The sequence below is a fragment of the Lethenteron reissneri genome, chromosome 60, assembly GCF_015708825.2.
Source record: "Lethenteron reissneri isolate LAM-NWPU_2019-01 chromosome 60, ASM1570882v1, whole genome shotgun sequence".
Classification (NCBI taxonomy): domain Eukaryota; kingdom Metazoa; phylum Chordata; class Hyperoartia; order Petromyzontiformes; family Petromyzontidae; genus Lethenteron; species Lethenteron reissneri.
This window is the reverse complement of record NC_083838.1, coordinates 988,603-1,006,252: the sequence shown is the minus strand read 5'-3', so window position 1 is coordinate 1,006,252 and position 17,650 is coordinate 988,603. Positions and strand designations below refer to the sequence as shown.

At 59.7% G+C, this 17,650-nt stretch overlaps 1 protein-coding gene across 1 annotated transcript in view; it reads left to right on the top strand.

Moving 5' to 3' along the window:
* The first annotated feature begins 1,515 nt into the window (after positions 1-1,515).
* LOC133358081 (rho family-interacting cell polarization regulator 1-like) overlaps positions 1,516-17,650 on the top strand; it is a 47,133-nt gene continuing 30,998 nt past the window's right edge. Inside the window, 3 exon segments of the mRNA XM_061576374.1 lie at positions 1,516-1,757; positions 13,556-13,682; positions 16,158-16,337. Of these exon segments, the coding sequence (XP_061432358.1) occupies positions 13,582-13,682; positions 16,158-16,337 (281 nt within the window). The 5' untranslated portion in view covers positions 1,516-1,757; positions 13,556-13,581.

Below are 17,650 nucleotides of genomic sequence, written 5' to 3'. Positions count from 1 at the left end.
CTCGGGTCGGCGGGGTCGTGGAGTGTGCGGCGCGCTCAGCCCGGATCGTCGTCGGCGTCACCGCGGTCGGTGTTGACCCCCGGCCCCAGGGCACATCCTCTGACAAGGGGGGGGGGGGGGGTGGGGGTCACTTCCTCTGGACTGCTGTTTTAAGAGGTCACCCCCTTCGCCCTCTGTAGAGATGCCCCAAATTCCAGACCGGGGGTGTACAAGTTAAACCAACGTTGTCTTAGTGCAGTAGCAGGTGCTGCTGTTGGCGGGGGGTGCAGGGGAGGGGGGTACAGGGGTGGGGGGTGCAGGGGAGGGGGGTGCAGGGGAGGGGGGTGCAGGGGAGGGGGGTACAGGGGTGGGGGGGTGCAGGGGAGGGGGGTGCAGGGGAGGGGGGTACAGGGGGGGGTGTGCAGGGGAGGGGGTGCAGGGGAGGGGGGTGCAGGGGAGGGGGGTGCAGGGGAGGGGGGTGCAGGGTGGGGTGGGAGCCACTTGGAAGCGACTTGAGACTCAAACATCTCGCACAGTTTGTCCGGCCAGCCGGGCGCGGCGCTTTGCCATTCCACCGGCTTTCGTGTGAGCTCGCTCGTGGCACTCGCCCTGATTGCCTGCAACAGGCCTGGAACGCAGGAGGTCAGGGGTTCGATCCCAGACCCCTGACGTTCTGCTGCTGCTGTATATTTGGAGTCTGCGTGTCTCTCTCTCCGTGGTCGCGTGGATTTTTCTCCGGGTCCTGGGGTTTTCCCCTCCACGTTTAGAAACGACGTCACGGCGCGCTCAGAGTGTTTGGCTGCTGTCACTTTCCACGTGGCCAAGCCGCTTCTGAGAAAGAGCGCCATAGCTCAATGGGTCTTACCTGGCAAAATACAAATAGTTTTTTTTTTATTTCCGACACTTTGTATTGTTGTTGTTGTCACGTTTGTTGTTGTCACGTTCTGACCCCGTGCCCCTACTGGACATCTGTGAAAAAGAGCTTTTCAGCTCTTTGGATTTCTCCTGCTGCAGTCTTAACACACAGATGCTGATTCTAACAGCGCTCGCAATAACAGTCTGAGGCTACACATGGGTGCCGTGTGTGCCGTGCGTGCCTGTGAGGTTGTGTGTGCGTGTGCCTGTGAGGTTGTGTGTGCGTGTGCGTGTGCCTGTGAGGTTGTGTGTGCGCATGTGCGTGTGTGCGTGTGCATGTGTGCGTGTGTGCGTGTGCGCGTGTGCGTGTGCCTGTGAGGTTGTGTGTGCGTGTGTGCGTGTGCGTGTGCCTGTGAGGTTGTGTGTGCGTGTGCCTATGAGGTTGTGTGTGCGTGTGCGTGTGTGCGTGTGTGCGTGTGTGTGTGTGCGCGTGTGCCTGTGAGGTTGTGTGTGCGCGTGTTTCTAGAGAGCGGTGGCACGGTGCTTAGCGCACTGCCACCCGATTTTGATTCCCGCTTACGACCTATCAGTGGCAAATAACCTTCCGGGGCGGGCGAGGTGGCCGTTGTGAACCACGGGCCCTCTTGCGAACGCGGCGCTCTGGAGGAGGCGAGGCCTCGGCGGGGCCACACGGCAAACGGGCGGCGCGGCCCAGAAGGTTGGCGGTACAGCAAGCGGGATCGGCGATTCGTTTGCCGGTAGCGTTTTGAGGGGTGGGGCGCTGCCTCCCCCCGTGGTCGTGGGGTCTCCTCGGGCGCTCCGCTCGCCTCCCACGGAACGACGGCATTGCAGAGGTCGCGACGCCGCAGAGCCCAGCCCGGTGTTGGCTCTCCTCTACCGCGGGATCGCCGCCTTCGCGCCCGGTAACTCATCCGGTCTCGCAGGCTAAGCAGGGTTCGTGGAGCCCGGTTACTAGCGTACTTAGTTGGGTGGCCACCACCACCCTTTACCCACCCACCACCACCCACCTACCCTCCACTACCATCACCACCACCCACTCTCCACCACCACCCACCCACCCTCCATCACCATCACCACCACCCACCCACTCTCCACCACCACCACCACCACCACCCACCCACTCTCCACCACCACCACCCACCCACTCTCCACCACCACCACCCACCCACTCTTCACCACCACCCACCCACTCTCCACCACCACCCACCCACTCTCCACCACCACCCACCCACTCTTCATCACCATCACCACCACCCACCCACTCTCCACCACCACCACCCACCCACTCTTCACCACCACCCACCCACTCTCCACCACCACCCACCCACTCTCCACCACCACCCACCCACTCTTCATCACCATCACCACCACCCACCCACTCTCCACCACCACCACCCACCCACTCTTCACCACCACCCACCCACTCTCCACCACCACCCACCCACTCTCCACCACCACCCACCCACTCTTCATCACCATCACCACCACCCACCTACTCTCCACCACCACCCACCCACTTTCCGTCACCACCACCCACCCACTCTCCACCACCACCCACCCACCCTCCACCACCACCACCACCACCCACCCACCCTCCATCACCATCACCACCACGGCTTGCCAGGTGCTGTAGTCGTGTCGCTGTGAGGCGGTGGCCGTGCTGGGTGTGTCTCCCCCTGGGTGACGGTCGGCGTTCTCCGGCTTCTCCGCTTTCCTCCCCACACACCCCACACACACTACACACACACACACACACTAAACACACCACACACACACTACACACACACACCACACACATAACACACACACTACACACACACACACTAAACACACACACTAAACACACACACCCCACACCATACACACACTACACACACACTATACACACACACTATACACACACACACTACACACACACTATACACACACACCCCACACACTACACACACTATACACACACCACACACACACCCCACACACCCCACACACCACACACACACCCCACACACACACACCCCACACACACACACCACACCCCACACACCACACACACACACCACACACACACCATACACACACACACCACACACACCACTACACACACTACACACACACTACACACACACTACACACACCACACACACCACACACACTACACACACCACACACACTACACACACACCACACACACTACACACACACCACACACCACACACACCACACGCACTACACACATCACACACTACACACACTACACACACCCCACACACCACATACCCCACACACACTATACACACCCCCCACATACACAAACCACAGTTTTACAAAAAATAGGAAAAAAAAGTTTTTTATTTTTGTTAAACACATACGGACAGTATGGAGTTTTACTGTAATTTTTTATTGTTGCAGTATCGTGATTTAATGTAACTCGCGAGAGACGTTGGACGGGACCTGTGTCACTTCCCGGCAATTCTATAAATACAACGATGCCCAACCCGGGCGTTATCAGAGGCAATGAAATTTCATACCCCCCCCCCTCGCCCACCCCCTCGTCCGCTCATACCCCCCCTCGTCCGCTCGCCCCCCCTCGTCCGCTCAGACCCCCCTTGCCCCCTTGCCCGCCCGCACCCCCTCTGCTCACTCGCCCGCCCGCCCGCACCCCCCATGCGGGCGCACTGTGGGCGGGCGATAGGAAGTCGTCAGCCGCCTCGGCGTGGGCCACAGAGAGGACAGCGAGCGACCGCCAGGCTCCCGCTCACTCCCTAGCGCGGCTCTCTCGCTGGAAGGAGCGTGCGAGCGTGCGGGCGTGCGGGCGAGCGGGTGAGCGGGCGAGCGGGTGAGCGGGCGAGCGGGTGAGCGAGCGAGCGCCGGCCGGGGCCGATCGACTGCGGCAGAAGTTTGGTGAATATGACCTCGGCTCCCATCTCCCCCTGCTGCTGCTGCTCATCGTGTCCGCAATCTGCTCCTCCTATGTCCTCCCCTCTTCTCCCCACACACTCACTCCGCTCGCTCTCCTATGTCGCACGCGCTCACCCCCCTCCTCCTCTGCCCCTCCACCTCGTTCACTCCTCCTGCACTCCTCCTCGTCACCTCGGGGACACCTCTGGCCAACTGAGGAGTCCACCGCTGCCGAAGCCTACTTCAAAGTCACATTTGGTCTCGTTTTGTATATGTGTGGTTTTGACAGGCAGGAAAGTCTGTTTGGAGTTTGCCAGGAAACAGGCACACATACACCCACACACAAAGATCCCCCGTGTAGCCTTAACAGGCTGTTGGGGCAAGTGCTGATAGCGGCACGGCGCACGAGGAGGTGGGTGACGAACACCACGCTCGGCCGCCTTTGTCTCCCCAGTGGCGATGTTTACACACTGCACCAGGTTCTAATTTGAGGCCGGGTCGACCTAGGGGAGGCCCATAACCGGTTCAGATAATCATCACTGGTGTTGGCCGTGAGCGGGATTCGAACTCGGGTCGCCAGATTCGTAGCGTAGCGATAACCGCTTCACTACCGCTACACCACACACACCGACACACACACACCGACACACCGACACACCCCGATACACACCGACACACACACACCGACACACACCGACACACACACACACACAACCCGCAGGCACACAGACACACACAGAGGAACACACGCACGCACAAGCGGGCGGGTGTGTGTGTGTGTGTGAGCTCGCAACAAATGTGGCCGGAGACATTTCCTTCGGATTTACATTTATTTTTCGTCGTTGTCAGCAGAACAAAAACAATGTTTGGAGAAGGGAGTTTTTGTCGAGCGAGCGGAAGACGCCGCGGTCGGGCGTCGCAGTGACTTGGAGATGTTGACTACCTCGCCTGGTGTACAGGAGGTCGTAGGTTCGATCTCGACTCTGATGCCTGCTGTATATGTGGAGTTTGCGTGTCTCTCTCATCATCATCATCACGGTGGCTGGGAGATGTTGACTACCTCTCCTGGTGTACAAGAGGCCGTGGGTTTGATCCCGACCCTGACGCCTGCTGCTGCTGTATATTTGGAGTTTGCGTGTCTCTCTCTCGCCTCGCGGTCGCGTGGATTTGTCTCCAGGTCCTCCGGGTTTCCCCCTCCATGTATAAGCAACATCACTACACGTTTAGAGTATTCGGCCGCTGCTATAAATTTCCACGCGACGACGATGATGATAAACCACTTTCGTTGAGCTATCATTTGTGATGGTGCAGCCAGCGTGAGCCCAGGTCGCTTCTGCAAGAGAGTTGCCGTGGCTCAGTGGCCGAAGGCGACGGGTGTGGGAACCTTGTTATTGATTGCTAGGATGTGTCGCTGTGTGTCGTGGTGGGGTGGTGGGGTGAGGTGGGGTGGGGCCACGTGGGTTTTGCGTTTGCGATGCGTTCCACGTGTGCCACGGCGGAGGGGCGCATCTCCGCCCGGCACGGCTGTCTCAGGAATGCCTCCTCGCTTGAGCCTGCTGCCGCCCCCCCTCCGCCCCCCCCAGCCCCCCCCCCCAGCCCCCACCGGTCCGTGGCGGTGCCGCCCGTGAAACCCGCTCGGCCCTCGCACCTCCGATCGCCGCGGTTGGCTACGGTGCGAAAGAGGTTCGGTGTGCATGCGTACGTACTTCGTGCGTACGTACATCACGCGTCACGCGTACGTACATCACGCGTCACGCGTACATGCGACGTTGGCCTCCCCCTTGCGCGTGGCCGAGTGCCGTCCGCGTGGAATGCCAAGACGATGTTTTTAGTTTCCCAGCGAAGGCACCCCCACTGAGCTCTTCCGTGGCTCTTTTTCAGAAGCGAGTTGGCCACAAAGGAGGAGAGAGAGAGGGACACGCAGACTCCACATATACAGCAGCAGGTGTCAGGGTCGGGATCGAACCCACGACCTCCTGTGTACCAGGCGAGGTAGTTAACATCTCCTAGCCACCGTGATTATGATGAGAGAGAGAGACACGCAAACTCCAAATATACAGCAGCAGGGGTCGGGATGGAGCCCATGATCTCCTGTGTACCAGGCCAGGTAGTCAACGTCTCATCGGATTCCTCCAGCGCACACGTAAAGCTTGTGCGTGGTGGTGTGGCGCTCGGCCGACGCTGGCGCCCTCCAGTCGAACCCGCCGAGGGCGCCCCCTGGTCACAAGCCGGTGCCCTTCGCGTTCGCAAGTCGGCTTCTCCGAGTGGCCGCGGCCGCCCTGGCACCAGGACCGCTGGGGGTGGTCGGCGCCGTTCGGCGTCCCGCTAGCGGAAGGGGGTCGCTTGCGCCGCGACCCTTCGAAGCGGCAGCGGTTATCTTGTGAGATCAAAGCCGCTGACAGCACGCGAAGACGATAACAACAACAAACAATCGCAACAACAACAACAACCGCCGTTCACCACTGAGCGGCCGGTGACGTCGACGCGGGCGCTTGCGCCAGGCTAGGTGCGCCTTGAGGCCACGTGAAGCGTCGAAGGCTCGCCGGCCGGAGGTCGCGCATGGGACAGACACGGATTGCTGTGGGTTGACTGACCGAATAGACTGGGCCAATGCACCGCCCGTGCTGCACACTGTGTCAACTTGCTGCGGGGAGCACAGATGGTGCATCTGCCAGTGATCTCAAGTCAGTCAACCCAAGGCACCTGGGTCTCTCCCGTGGTCTAGATAACCGCAGCCTTTGGCCCGTCACGTGGCCTCGCAGTGCACCTAGCCTGGTACAAGCAATGCGGTGAGGTTACAGCCACTTGGTGGTAAATAGCCGCTGTTGTATTCTTGTGTGTACATGCATCGGTAGGCTTTTGTATACGTGTGTGTATACATCCTAAACTGAACTATTTTTATTTTACCAGGTGAGGCCCACAGAGCTGTGTATCTCTTTTTGAGAAACGACCTGGCCACGAGTGATAGCTCAACGAAGTGGCTTATCACGTGGACATTTATAGCAGCCAAATACTCGATGCGCGTGCTTCAAAATGTGGAGGGGAAAAAGCGGAGAGCCCGGTGAAAAATCCACGTGGCCACGGGGAGAGACAGAGAGAGAGAGACTTCAAACTCCAAATGTACAGCAGGGGTCAGGGTCGGGATCGAACCCACGACCTCCTCCATACCAGGCGAGTTAGTGAAACAGTTCCTAGCTGCAGTGGTGCCCTGACATCTGTGTGCACGTGGATAATTGTGTGATGCAGTGGTGACCTGAATGTCAGAACCTGCCCTGGGCCTTCTCTGACTTGGGCCCAGCCTGTCGATGAGTACCGTGGCGTGGCGTTCGCTGCCCAAATGCAACTCCAAGCTCGCACTTGGTGTTGAGAAATCGGCAGGAATGTGTACCCGCATTATAATTTTTTTTTTATTCCCCCGCTACTTTATTATCTTCTCTCTCTACGTTGCACTCCTGTCGTGTTGTCTGTATTGTTTGTTGTTGTAACTTCTTCTGATCCCGTGCCCCTGTTTGACATCTGTGAAAGAAAGAGCTTTATAGCTCATTGGATTTCTCTAAATACAGATCCTGACTTTGATCAGCTACTGGGGAGACAAAGGCGGCCGGGCGTGGTGCTGTCCACCCACCCCCTCGTGCGCCGTGCCGGCCTTCATAGGTGCTGCTACTCGCTAACAGCACTTGCGATGTTTGTGTGTGCGTGCGTGCGATTGGGGCGCGGTAGTGTAGTGGTTAGCGCTACGCTGCACTCCAAACCCGGCAAGCCGAGTTCGATTCCCGCTCACGGCCAACACCGGTGACGATTATCTGAACCGGTCCAGGGCCTCCCCTAGGTCGACTCGGCCTCAAAGAAGTACCTGGTGCGGAGTGTTAAACATCGCCACTGGGGAGACAAAGGCGGCCGGGCGTGGTGCTGGAGCCTTCATAGGTGCTGCTCGCTAACAGCACTTGCCCCAAAAGACTGTTAAGGCTATACGGGGGATCTCTGTACATGTGTGCGCTTAGGGTGTGCGCGCGTACGTGCTTGTCCGTGCGTACATGCGTGTGCGCGTGCGCGTGTGCACGTATCGGTTTACACGTGGGAAACCCCGATGCGTGGCACCGCGGGGCGTGCCACCGAGACCTTCCTGTGCCGTGAGCGGGGACCGGCGGGCTCGGCCCTTTGCTGGGCAGCGTCGCGCCCTCCCCTCCCCTCCCCGCTCCACTCCGGCACGCACTCGGGGGGCGGGGGGGGGGCAGAGGGGGGCAGGGGGGGGCAGGGGGGGGATAATCCCCCCCCCGCCCCCCGTGAGTAATCCTCCTCCTCCGCCATTCCGTTCCCGAACCTTAATCTCGTTTTCGGGAAGGGAGACGGCCTTCGGGATGTGGATCGTTTAGCAGCGCGGCCTGGGCCCACGGTGGGGGCCGGGCCCACGGTGGGGGCCGGGCCCACGGTGGGGGCCGGGCCCACGGTGGGGGCCGGGCCCACGGTGGGAGCCGGGCCCACGGTGGGAGCCGGGCCCACGGTGGGGGCCGGGCCCACGGTGGGGGCCGGGCCCACGGTGGGGGCCGGGCCCACGGTGGGGGCCGGGCCCACGGTGGGGGCCGGGCCCACGGTGGGGGCGGACCACGTGGCCGCCGCGGAGGGCTTGGGGTTGGGGGGGGTAGGGGTGGTTCGAATCCGGCAGGCCTCCCCTGATTAATACCGCGGGCGCGGTGAAACCGTACTCGAGACGGTGGACGTTAAAGACGCCCCTCCGTGGCGTCATTGGCAAGAGCGGGGGGGGGGGGGGGGGGCGCGCCAGTCGTATGTTGCGCGAGGGATCCAAATGTTTGCCAGATTTTAAAAATGACACCGCAAACGACTCCGTTGAGACGACCAAAACGCAGGCGGCGATCGTCGCCGTCCTGTCCTGGCAGCGGCCTGGTGCCTCCCCCCCCCCCCCCAGGGTCACTATTTGTGCGTGCGTCCGTGCTGCTGGACATCTGTTGGCAAAGAACTTCGCAGAACATCAGATTTCTGCAGTGCAGTAGCAAACCGACGTGGGTGCGTGCGTGTGTGTGCGCGTGCGTGTGCGTTCGCGTGTGCGTGCGTGTGCGTGTGTGTGTACGTGTGTGTGTGTGTGTGCGTGTGTGCGTGTGTGTGTGTGTACGTGTGTGTGTGTGTGTGCGTGTGCGTGTGTGCGTGTGTGTGCGTGCGTGTGCGTGCGTGTGCGTGCGTGTGCGTGTGTGTGCGTGCGTGTGTGTGCGTGCGTGTGTGTGTGCGTGTGCGTGTGTGTGCGTGTGTGTGTGTGCGTATGCGTGTGTGCGTGTGTGTGCGTGTGTGTGCGTGTGTGTGCGTGTGTGTGTGTGCGTGTACATGTGTGTGCGTGTGCGTGTGTGTGTGTGCGTGTGCGTGTGTGCGGTGTGTGTGTGTGCGTGTACATGTGTGTGCGTGTCGAGCTTGTTTCGCGCCGTGCGTAGCCCACCGCGCTAAAATCGCGAGGCGCGGGGAATGGAACTCTACGGCCCGGGGAGATGGAGCGACGAAATCGGGTCGCGCGAGCGCGCTGGATTCCTCCCGGCGTAAGTGAACGCCCCGGCTCTATATCGCGAATGAGGCCGCTCCTGGTCCCGCGAGTTCTCGCCCTGCCAGGGCAAAGAAAGAAACGAAAATAGAGCGTGGGTGGGTTGGTGGACAAATGACCGTTTCCCGAATCTGTTGACGGATATGAAAGTCCGGAACCGGTCACAGATTCTGGTAGATTCCGGTGGCCAGAGACGGGGCAGGATTTAAGAGACTTGGTCCCTATTGGTTCAATTGCCACACTGGGAGATGGAATCTCAGAATCTGTGTGTTTAGACTGCAGGAGGAATCTGATGAGCCATGAAGCTCTTTGTTTACAGTAGGGGTACGGGGTAAGAACGTAACAACAAACAATACAAAAATCACTCAAACACAAACAAATATATCACTAAACCATCCCTGTCCTACCAGACGAAGCCCACCGAGGTTTTCACTTCTTTTTCAGAAGCGATCTGGCCACAAATGACAGCTCAACAAAGTGGCTCACCATCATTTGGACATTTATAGCAGCCAAGATAATCTGAATAGTCTAAACGCGTGTTTCTAAATGTGGAGGGGAAAAACCGGAGGACCCGGAGAAAAATGCACATGACCAAGCGGAGAGAGACATGCACACTCCAAATATACAGCAGCAGCAGGCGTCAGGGTCGGGATCCAACCCACGACCTCCTGTAAACCAGGCGAGGTAGTCAACATCTCCTAGCCACCGTGATGATGACAGAGAGAGACGCGGACTCCAAATATACAGCAGCAGGCATCAGGGTCGGGATCGAACCCACGATCTCCTGCATACCGGGCGAGGTAGTCAATATCTCCCAGTCACCGTGATGATGATGACAGAGAGAGACGCGGACTCCAAATATACAGCAGCAGGCGTCAGAGTCGGGGTCGGATCTAACCCCGGTGAGCTCTAGGTCGCGAGTCCGGTCTGATGACCGCTACACCACTGTGGCAGCTGAACTTCGCTCCCCAAAGGCGACCGCGTGGCGTTCATCCTTTCTCCAGGTTGCCGTGTGTGCGGCGAGCCCGCGAACCGGTCGTGCAAACAAAATAATTTTAACAAATCGGTCAGCTCAGAATCGCTGAGCTAGCAATGCGGAGGACTTTCATCCGAGCCCCCTTTGGGCTCCGTGTTGACCCCAGTTCGACTCCCGCTCGAGGTCTACGTCGGTGGCGAATATCTCAATCGGTCCCGGGCCTCCACTAGGTCGACTCGGTCTCAAACGCGTGCTCGGTGCGGCGTGCAAACATCGGCACCGCGGGAAGACAAGGGGGTGGACTTGCCGATGACTGGTACCAGCGGTGTCAAGATCGGCCTCTGTGGAGGAGGCTCGTGAAGGACGCTACTGGGCAGTTGGAGGCAGTCGCCCTCCAACAACAACGGAGGGCGGAGGAGCGACGCTCACAACAACGAGCGGAGCGCCGGGTGGCTAAAGCACAGCAAGTTGGTACAGTAGGGGGCACAGGTGGTGCATCAGCCAGTCATCTCGGTCATCTCGGTCAGTCGATCCGTGGCAACTGGATCTGGCCCGTGACCTCCTGCCAGCGGGCGTTTGACACTTCACGTGGCCTCAAGGTGCACATGGCCTGGCACAAGCGTCGTGGTGACGTCACCGCCACTTAGTGGCGAATGGCGGTTGTTGTTGTGTGCGCGTGTTGTGGGGAGCGGTGGTGTAGCGGTTCGTGCTCTGCGCTACAAACCTGGCGACCCGGGTTCGATTCCTGCTCACGGCCAACACCAGTGACGATTATCTCAACCGGTCCCGGGCCTCCCCTAGGTCGACTCAAATGAGTACCCGGTGCGTTGTGTAAACATCTCCACTGGGGAGACAAAGGCTGGTCGGGCGTGGTGCCGGCCTTTATCGGCGCTGGTCGCTAACAGAACTTGCACGAGCAGGTCGTCTCTATGGCTACACGGTGCGTCCCTGTCACGCGCGTGTTGGTGTAAGCTCGTCTGTGCTCTCAGCCCGTGCTAAACAAAGACGCGCATTCTGATCCATGACCTTGACATCAACTGCACAACTACTCGCGATCTCTCCCTCCCTCCCTCGCTCCCTTACTGTGCCGCTCACCCACCCACTCGCTCTCCCCAACGCTCGCCCGGGCAACACACGCGTACACAGCACGGGCCACGCGTCACTCCACTGCTGGATGAGGAAGCCTCCGAACTCGGGGTGCCACCGTGAGCCAAACCCGTGCCTCCTCGCTGAAGCGGCGGAGGCTTCTGGCTAAACCGTCGAACAAATGGCGTCGCGCGGCGCTTTCAGACACGCTTCCGCGGCCGTCTGGAACGCTCTTCCCTTCCGATATTAGGAAGCCAACAGAGCTACGCACTTTTAAATAATCGTCTCGATTAACAAACTGACTTCTTTACAACTACTTTGTGTGTGGTTTTTTTGTTATCCTTCCCCCCCCCCCCCGACACCTCCGATGAGCACGGCTGGCTACGTACGGCGCGAAAGAAGTTCAATGTCCACGCGTACACGAAGCGTAAACAGTGGCGAGGCCGTGCTGTGTGCGGTTGCGGCGGCTCGGGCCGAGCGCATTGTCGGTGACATCTGCAGGGAGCGGCTTTAAATAGCTCTGTTTACCGGCAGCCTTCCTACGTGCGGCCACGACCCAGCACCATCATCAGCAATCACACACCACCCACACAGCACACGCAGCGCACACGTGACAACCACACACAGCACACACACATCACACACACAGTACACACGTGACAACCACACACAGCACACACACATCACACACACAGCACACCACGTGACAACCACAAACACACCACACTCCACCAGACCCTTGCCCGCTCGGAGACCAGCTGGTGAGACTGACCCTGTGCCGCTCAGGGACAGCTGCCGCTGGGGGTGCCCCCTAGGCGAGACGGCACAACAATCACCGCCCCCCCTCCCCTCTCCGACTCGCAGGCCAATGCCCGCTCGCAGGCCACGTTGCCGAGTCGCCTCCTTGTGCCGCACAGGGACAGCTGCCGCTTGGAGGGTCCCCCCCCCCAGCCCCCTTCCCTACCGCGTAGAGTTGCGGCGCAGGCCGCTTCCTGTGAGGCCGCCCCAGACAGAGTGAGGCAGGAGGAGGAGGAGGAGGCGTTCGTCACGAAACGCAGGTCGTTCTCCACGTCAGCGCGTTGCGACCTCCCCTGGGGTCCTTTCATTCGGACTGCCGTGACCTTGGCCAGTTCCGTTCTTGGGCAGGACGGTGGCGGCGGCGGTGACGTTGTGGTGCAGCGGCAGCGACGTAGCTTGTGTTGGCATGGCCACAGTCGCTCTGCTGTGGCTTGTGTTTAGCGTATCTCTTAAGGGCCTCTGTGAATCTGTGCGTGTCTCTATGAATCTCGGTGTGTCTATGTGAGTCTGCATGTCTCTGTGTGTCTGTGTGAGTCTGTGGGTTCACTGTGCGGTCCGTAGCTTGTGTTGGCATGGCCACAGTCGCACTGCTGGGGCTTGATTGTAACGTATCTCTAATTGACTGTCACATTGATATATTTACACGATCTGACCCAAAAAAAACCTCTATGCATAAAAACACATTTTGCAGGGTGTCCTATAAGTCTGGAATCATAGGAAAAACACAGCTCTGTGTTATTGGTCTCTATGCAGTCCGTTACATTCGCAGCGACCTCCCTCTGACTCCGATTTCCTACGAGTAGAATTATCTGGACTCGTTCTTCCTTCCTCCCAGACATCTTGGGCCTGCAGAAACAATAGAAATACGAAATCGTTATTTCCCCCTACGATTGCAGACTTATGTGCCACCCTGTATATAGTTTTATCCTGGGATGGTGACAGCAGCAGCAGCAGCGCCAGCAGCAGCGGCGTGATCCCAGGAGGGGATCATTGTTTCTCGAGTCGGCGGCGGTGGCGAGGAGGAGACACCGTCGAGGTCTTGTTGGCGATGGTTGTTGGGTCTCTGGATTGTCGTCGGCAACACGAGAACTCGCCCAACTCCCGTGCGGTTTGCCGCGGCGTCCCCTGCGGATCCGTGGCGCCGGGGCGGTCGGCACAGCGAGCCGAGGGATCGGTGTCGGGTCTCGGAGTTCCGGTCACGATTCCTGTCGCGATGTTTAACCGCGCGACCCGGCAAGTGGTCGCCGCGCACGAGCCGGCGGGTGAGGCCAGAGAGCGCGGCGAGGGAGGCGGTGTCACAGGGGCGGCTCTTGGTGTTTCCACGGAGCTCGCCAACGAGCCGTGCGGCCTGTGGCTAAGGAGCCGCTGCGTTGTGCATCCTTCGTGTGTCCTGAGCGCAGGGGGGGGTCTCGTGGCGCGGGGGGCCATGTCCCTGGTGGTGACGCCGGCGGCCAGGGGCGGAGGAGGAGCCGTCTCTAGGAGCCGCTCGTTCGCCGGGTTCAGCGCCGCTCACGAGCGCAGTCGCCGGTACCGACTCGCTCACCGCTCACTCACCACTCACCGCTCACTCACTCACCTCTCACTCACCGTTCACTCACCGCTCACCACTCGCTCACTCGCCACTCGCTCACCATTCACTCACTCACTCGCCGCTCACCACTCACTCGCTCACTCGCCGCTCACCGCTCACTCGCTCGCCACTCACTCGCCACTCACTCGCCACTCACTCGCCACTCACTCACCACTCGCTCACTCGCCGCTCACTCGCTAGCTCACTCACCATGCGCTCGCTCACCACTCACTCACCGACTCATTCTCTCGCCGCTCACTCGCTAAATCGCCACTCACTAACCACTTACTCACGAACCACTCACTCACCGACTCACTTACCGACTCACTCACCGACTCACTCACCACTCACTCACCACTCACTCGCCACTTCCCGACTCACCACTCACTCACTAACCATTCACTTAACTGTGCGTAGAGGTACACACAAAGACAAAGATCCCCCGTGTAGCCTGTACCAGACTGTAGGGGCAAGTGCTGTTAGTGAGCACCTATGAAGGCTGGCACGACACACGAGGGGGTGGGTGGCCAGCACCACGCCCGGCCGCCTTTGTCTCCCCAGTGGCGATGTTAACACAATGCACCGGGTACTCATTTGAGGCCGAGTCGACCTAGGGGCGAGGCCCAAAACCGGTCCAGATACTCGCCACCGACGGTTGGCCGTGAGCAGGAATCGAACCGCTGCGCGAAACGTAAATAACCGCACCGCCTTGCCTGCACATTGTGATGCACTCCGAGCCCGTTAGCCAGTTAGCCTGTTAGCCTGTTAGCTCGTTAGCTCGTTAGCCTGTTAGCCTGTTAGCCTGTTAGCCTGTTAGCTCGTTAGCTCGTTAGCTCGTTAGCCTGTTAGCCTGTTAGCCTGTTAGCCTGTTAGCCTGTTAGCCTGTTAGTCTGTTAGCCTGTTAGTCTGTTAGCCTGTTAGTCTGTTAGCCTGTTAGCTCGTTAGCTCGTTAGCCTGTTAGTCTGTTAGCCTGTTAGTCTGTTAGCCTGTTAGTCTGTTAGCCCGTTAGCCCGTTAGCCCGTTAGCCTGTTAGCCTGTTAGCCTGTTAGTCATCATTAACAGCTGGCGGCTCCGACTCGCACCACTCCCTGCGTTGCCTTGGCACTCACACACCGCGCCTGCACCCCCTCCTCTACCCCCCCTTCCACTCCCTCCACCACCCCTTGCACCCCCTCCCACGTCCTCCACCTGCTGCCGTGTGTCCCATGTGCTGTCACCCACCCACGTGTGCGTGTGTGCGTGCGTGAGTGCGTGTGTGTGTGCGTGTGTGCGTGCGCGTGCGTGCGCGTGTGTGCGTGTGTGTGCGTGTGTGCGTGCGCGTGCATGCGCGTGCGCGCGTGTGTGTGTGCGTGTGTGCGTGAGTGCGTGTGCGTGTGTGCGTGCGCGTGCGTGCGCGTGTGTGTGCGTGTGCGCGTGCGTGCATGTGTGTGTGCGTGTGTGTGCGTGCGTGTGTGCGTGCGTGCGTGCGTGCGTGAGTGCGTGTGCGTGTGTGCGTGCGCGTGCGTGCGCGTGTGTGTGCATGTGCGCGTGCGTGCATGTGTGTGTGCGTGTGTGCGTGCGTGTGTGTGTGTGTGCGTGCGCGTGCATGCGCGTGCGCGCGTGTGTGTGTGCGTGTGTGCGTGAGTGCGTGTGCGTGTGTGCGTGAGTGCGTGTGCGTGTGTGCGTGCGCGTGCGTGTGTGTGTGCGTGTGTGTGCGTGTGTGCGTGCGTGTGTGCGTGCGTGAGTGCGTGTGCGTGTGTGCGTGCGTGTGCGTGTGTGCGTGCGCGTGCGTGCGCGTGTGTGTGCGTGTGCGCGTGCGTGCATGTGTGTGTGCGTGTGTGCGTGTGTGTGCGTGTGTGTGCCCGCGTTGTGTATTTTGTATCTGCGAGTACGATCGCTGGCCACGGCTCGCATCGAGCGGCGGTTATCCGATCCGGTCCTGGGCCCGCCCTTAGGTCGGCTCAGCCTTCACAGAGTCCTTGGAGTGTTGCGTAAATAAACATGGCCGCTGGGGAGACAAAGGCGGCCGGGCGTGGTGCTGGCCACCCACCCCCTCGTGTGCCGTGCCGGCCTTCTGAGGCGCTGCTACTCACTAACAGCAGCAGACACGAGCCCGGTGACCCGGGTTCGATTCCCGCTCACGCCCACCAACACCAGTGGCGATGATCTGAATCGGTCCCGGGCATCCCCCAAGTCGACTCGGCCTCAAATGAGTACCTGGTGCGGTGTGTAAACACGGGCATCGTCACCGTCACCACCACCTTCATCACCATCGCCACCGTCACCACCACCACCACCAGCGTAACAATCATCATCTGTGTCATCTTCACCACCACCACCACCGTAATAAGCATCGCCACCGTCTGTCTGTGCACCCCCCTTGCCCCCCCCCCTTGCCCCCCCCTTGCCCCCCCCCTTGCCCCCCCCCCCTTGCCCCCCCCCGCCCCCCGTAGGTCGCGTGCCACTCCCCGGCGCTCCCCGACGCGCTCGGCCAGGATGTTTGCCGGCTCCAGCAAGTCGCCGGGCGGTGGTGGCGGTGGTGGCGGTGGCGGTGGTGGTGGCGGCTCCTCCCCACGGCTGCCGCAGCCGCAGCGACTGGACGAGGTCTATGGGGCCCTCAAGAAGGGGCTCGGGTGAGGCCTGGGGGGGGCCTGGGGGGCCTGGGGGGGGGTGAGGCCTGGGGGGTGGGGGGGGCCTGGGGGGGTGGGGGGGGACACGCTGGGGGGGGGCCCACTGCGGGGGTGTTCCATCTCTGATTACACGCAGACATATTACACACACACAGATTACACACACACACAGGTTACACACACACAGATTACACACACACACAACAACTGGGGAGACAAAGGCGGCCGGGCGTGGTGCTGGCCACCCACCCCCTCGTGTGCCGTGCCGGCTTTCATAGGTGCTCGCTAACAGCACTTGCCCCTACAGTCTGTTAAGGCTATATGGGGGAGCTTGTCTGTGGTGTGTGTGTGTGATGTGTGCGTGATGTGTGGTGTGTGTGGTGTGTGTGTGGTGTGTGTGTGGTGTGTGTGTGATGTGTGTGTGTTGTGTGTGTGGTGTGTGTGTGGTGTGTGTGTGGTGTGTGTGTGTTGTGTGTGGGATGTCTGTGTGTGGTGTGTGTGTGGTGTGTGTGTGTGGTGTGTGTGTGATGTGTGTGTGGTGTGTGTGTGGTGTGTGTGTGGTGTGTGTGTGTGGTGTGTGTGGTGTGTGTGGTGTGTGTGTGGTGTGTGTGGTGTGTGTGATGTGTGTGGTGTGTGTGTGTGGTGTGTGTGTGATGTGAGGTGTGTGTGTGTGTGGTGTGTGTGTGTGATGTGTGGTGTGTGTGTGTGATGTGTGGTGTGTGTGTGTGATGTGATGTGTGTGTGGTGTGATGTGTGTGTGGTGTGTGTGTGTGATGTGTGGTGTGTGTGTGTGATGTGTGATGTGTGTGTGGTGTGATGTGTGTGGTGTGTGTGTGATGTGGTGTGTGTGATGTGTGGTGTGTGTGTGTGGTGTGTGGTGTGTGTGTGATGTGTGTGTGGTGTGTGTGTGGTGTGTGTGTGGTGTGTGTGTGGTGTGTGTGTGGTGTGTGTGTGGTGTGTGTGTGGTGTGTGTGTGATGTGTGTGGTGTGTGTGTGTGGTGTGTGTGTGTGGTGTGTGTGTGTGGTGTGTGTGTGTGGTGTGTGTGTGTGGTGTGTGTGTGTGTGTGGTGTGTGTGTGTGATGTGGTGTGTGTGTGTGTGATGTGTGGTGTGTGTCTGTGTGATGTGTGATGTGTGTGTGTGATGTGTGATGTGTGTGTGTGATGTGGTGTGTGTGTGGTGTGTGTGTGATGTGTGGTGTGTGTGATGTGTGTGTGTGTGGAGTGTGTGTGATGTGTGGTGTGTGTGTGTGATGTGGTGTGTGTGTGTGTGGTGTGTGTGTGATGTGTGTGTGTGTGTGTGTGTGTGTGTGTGTGG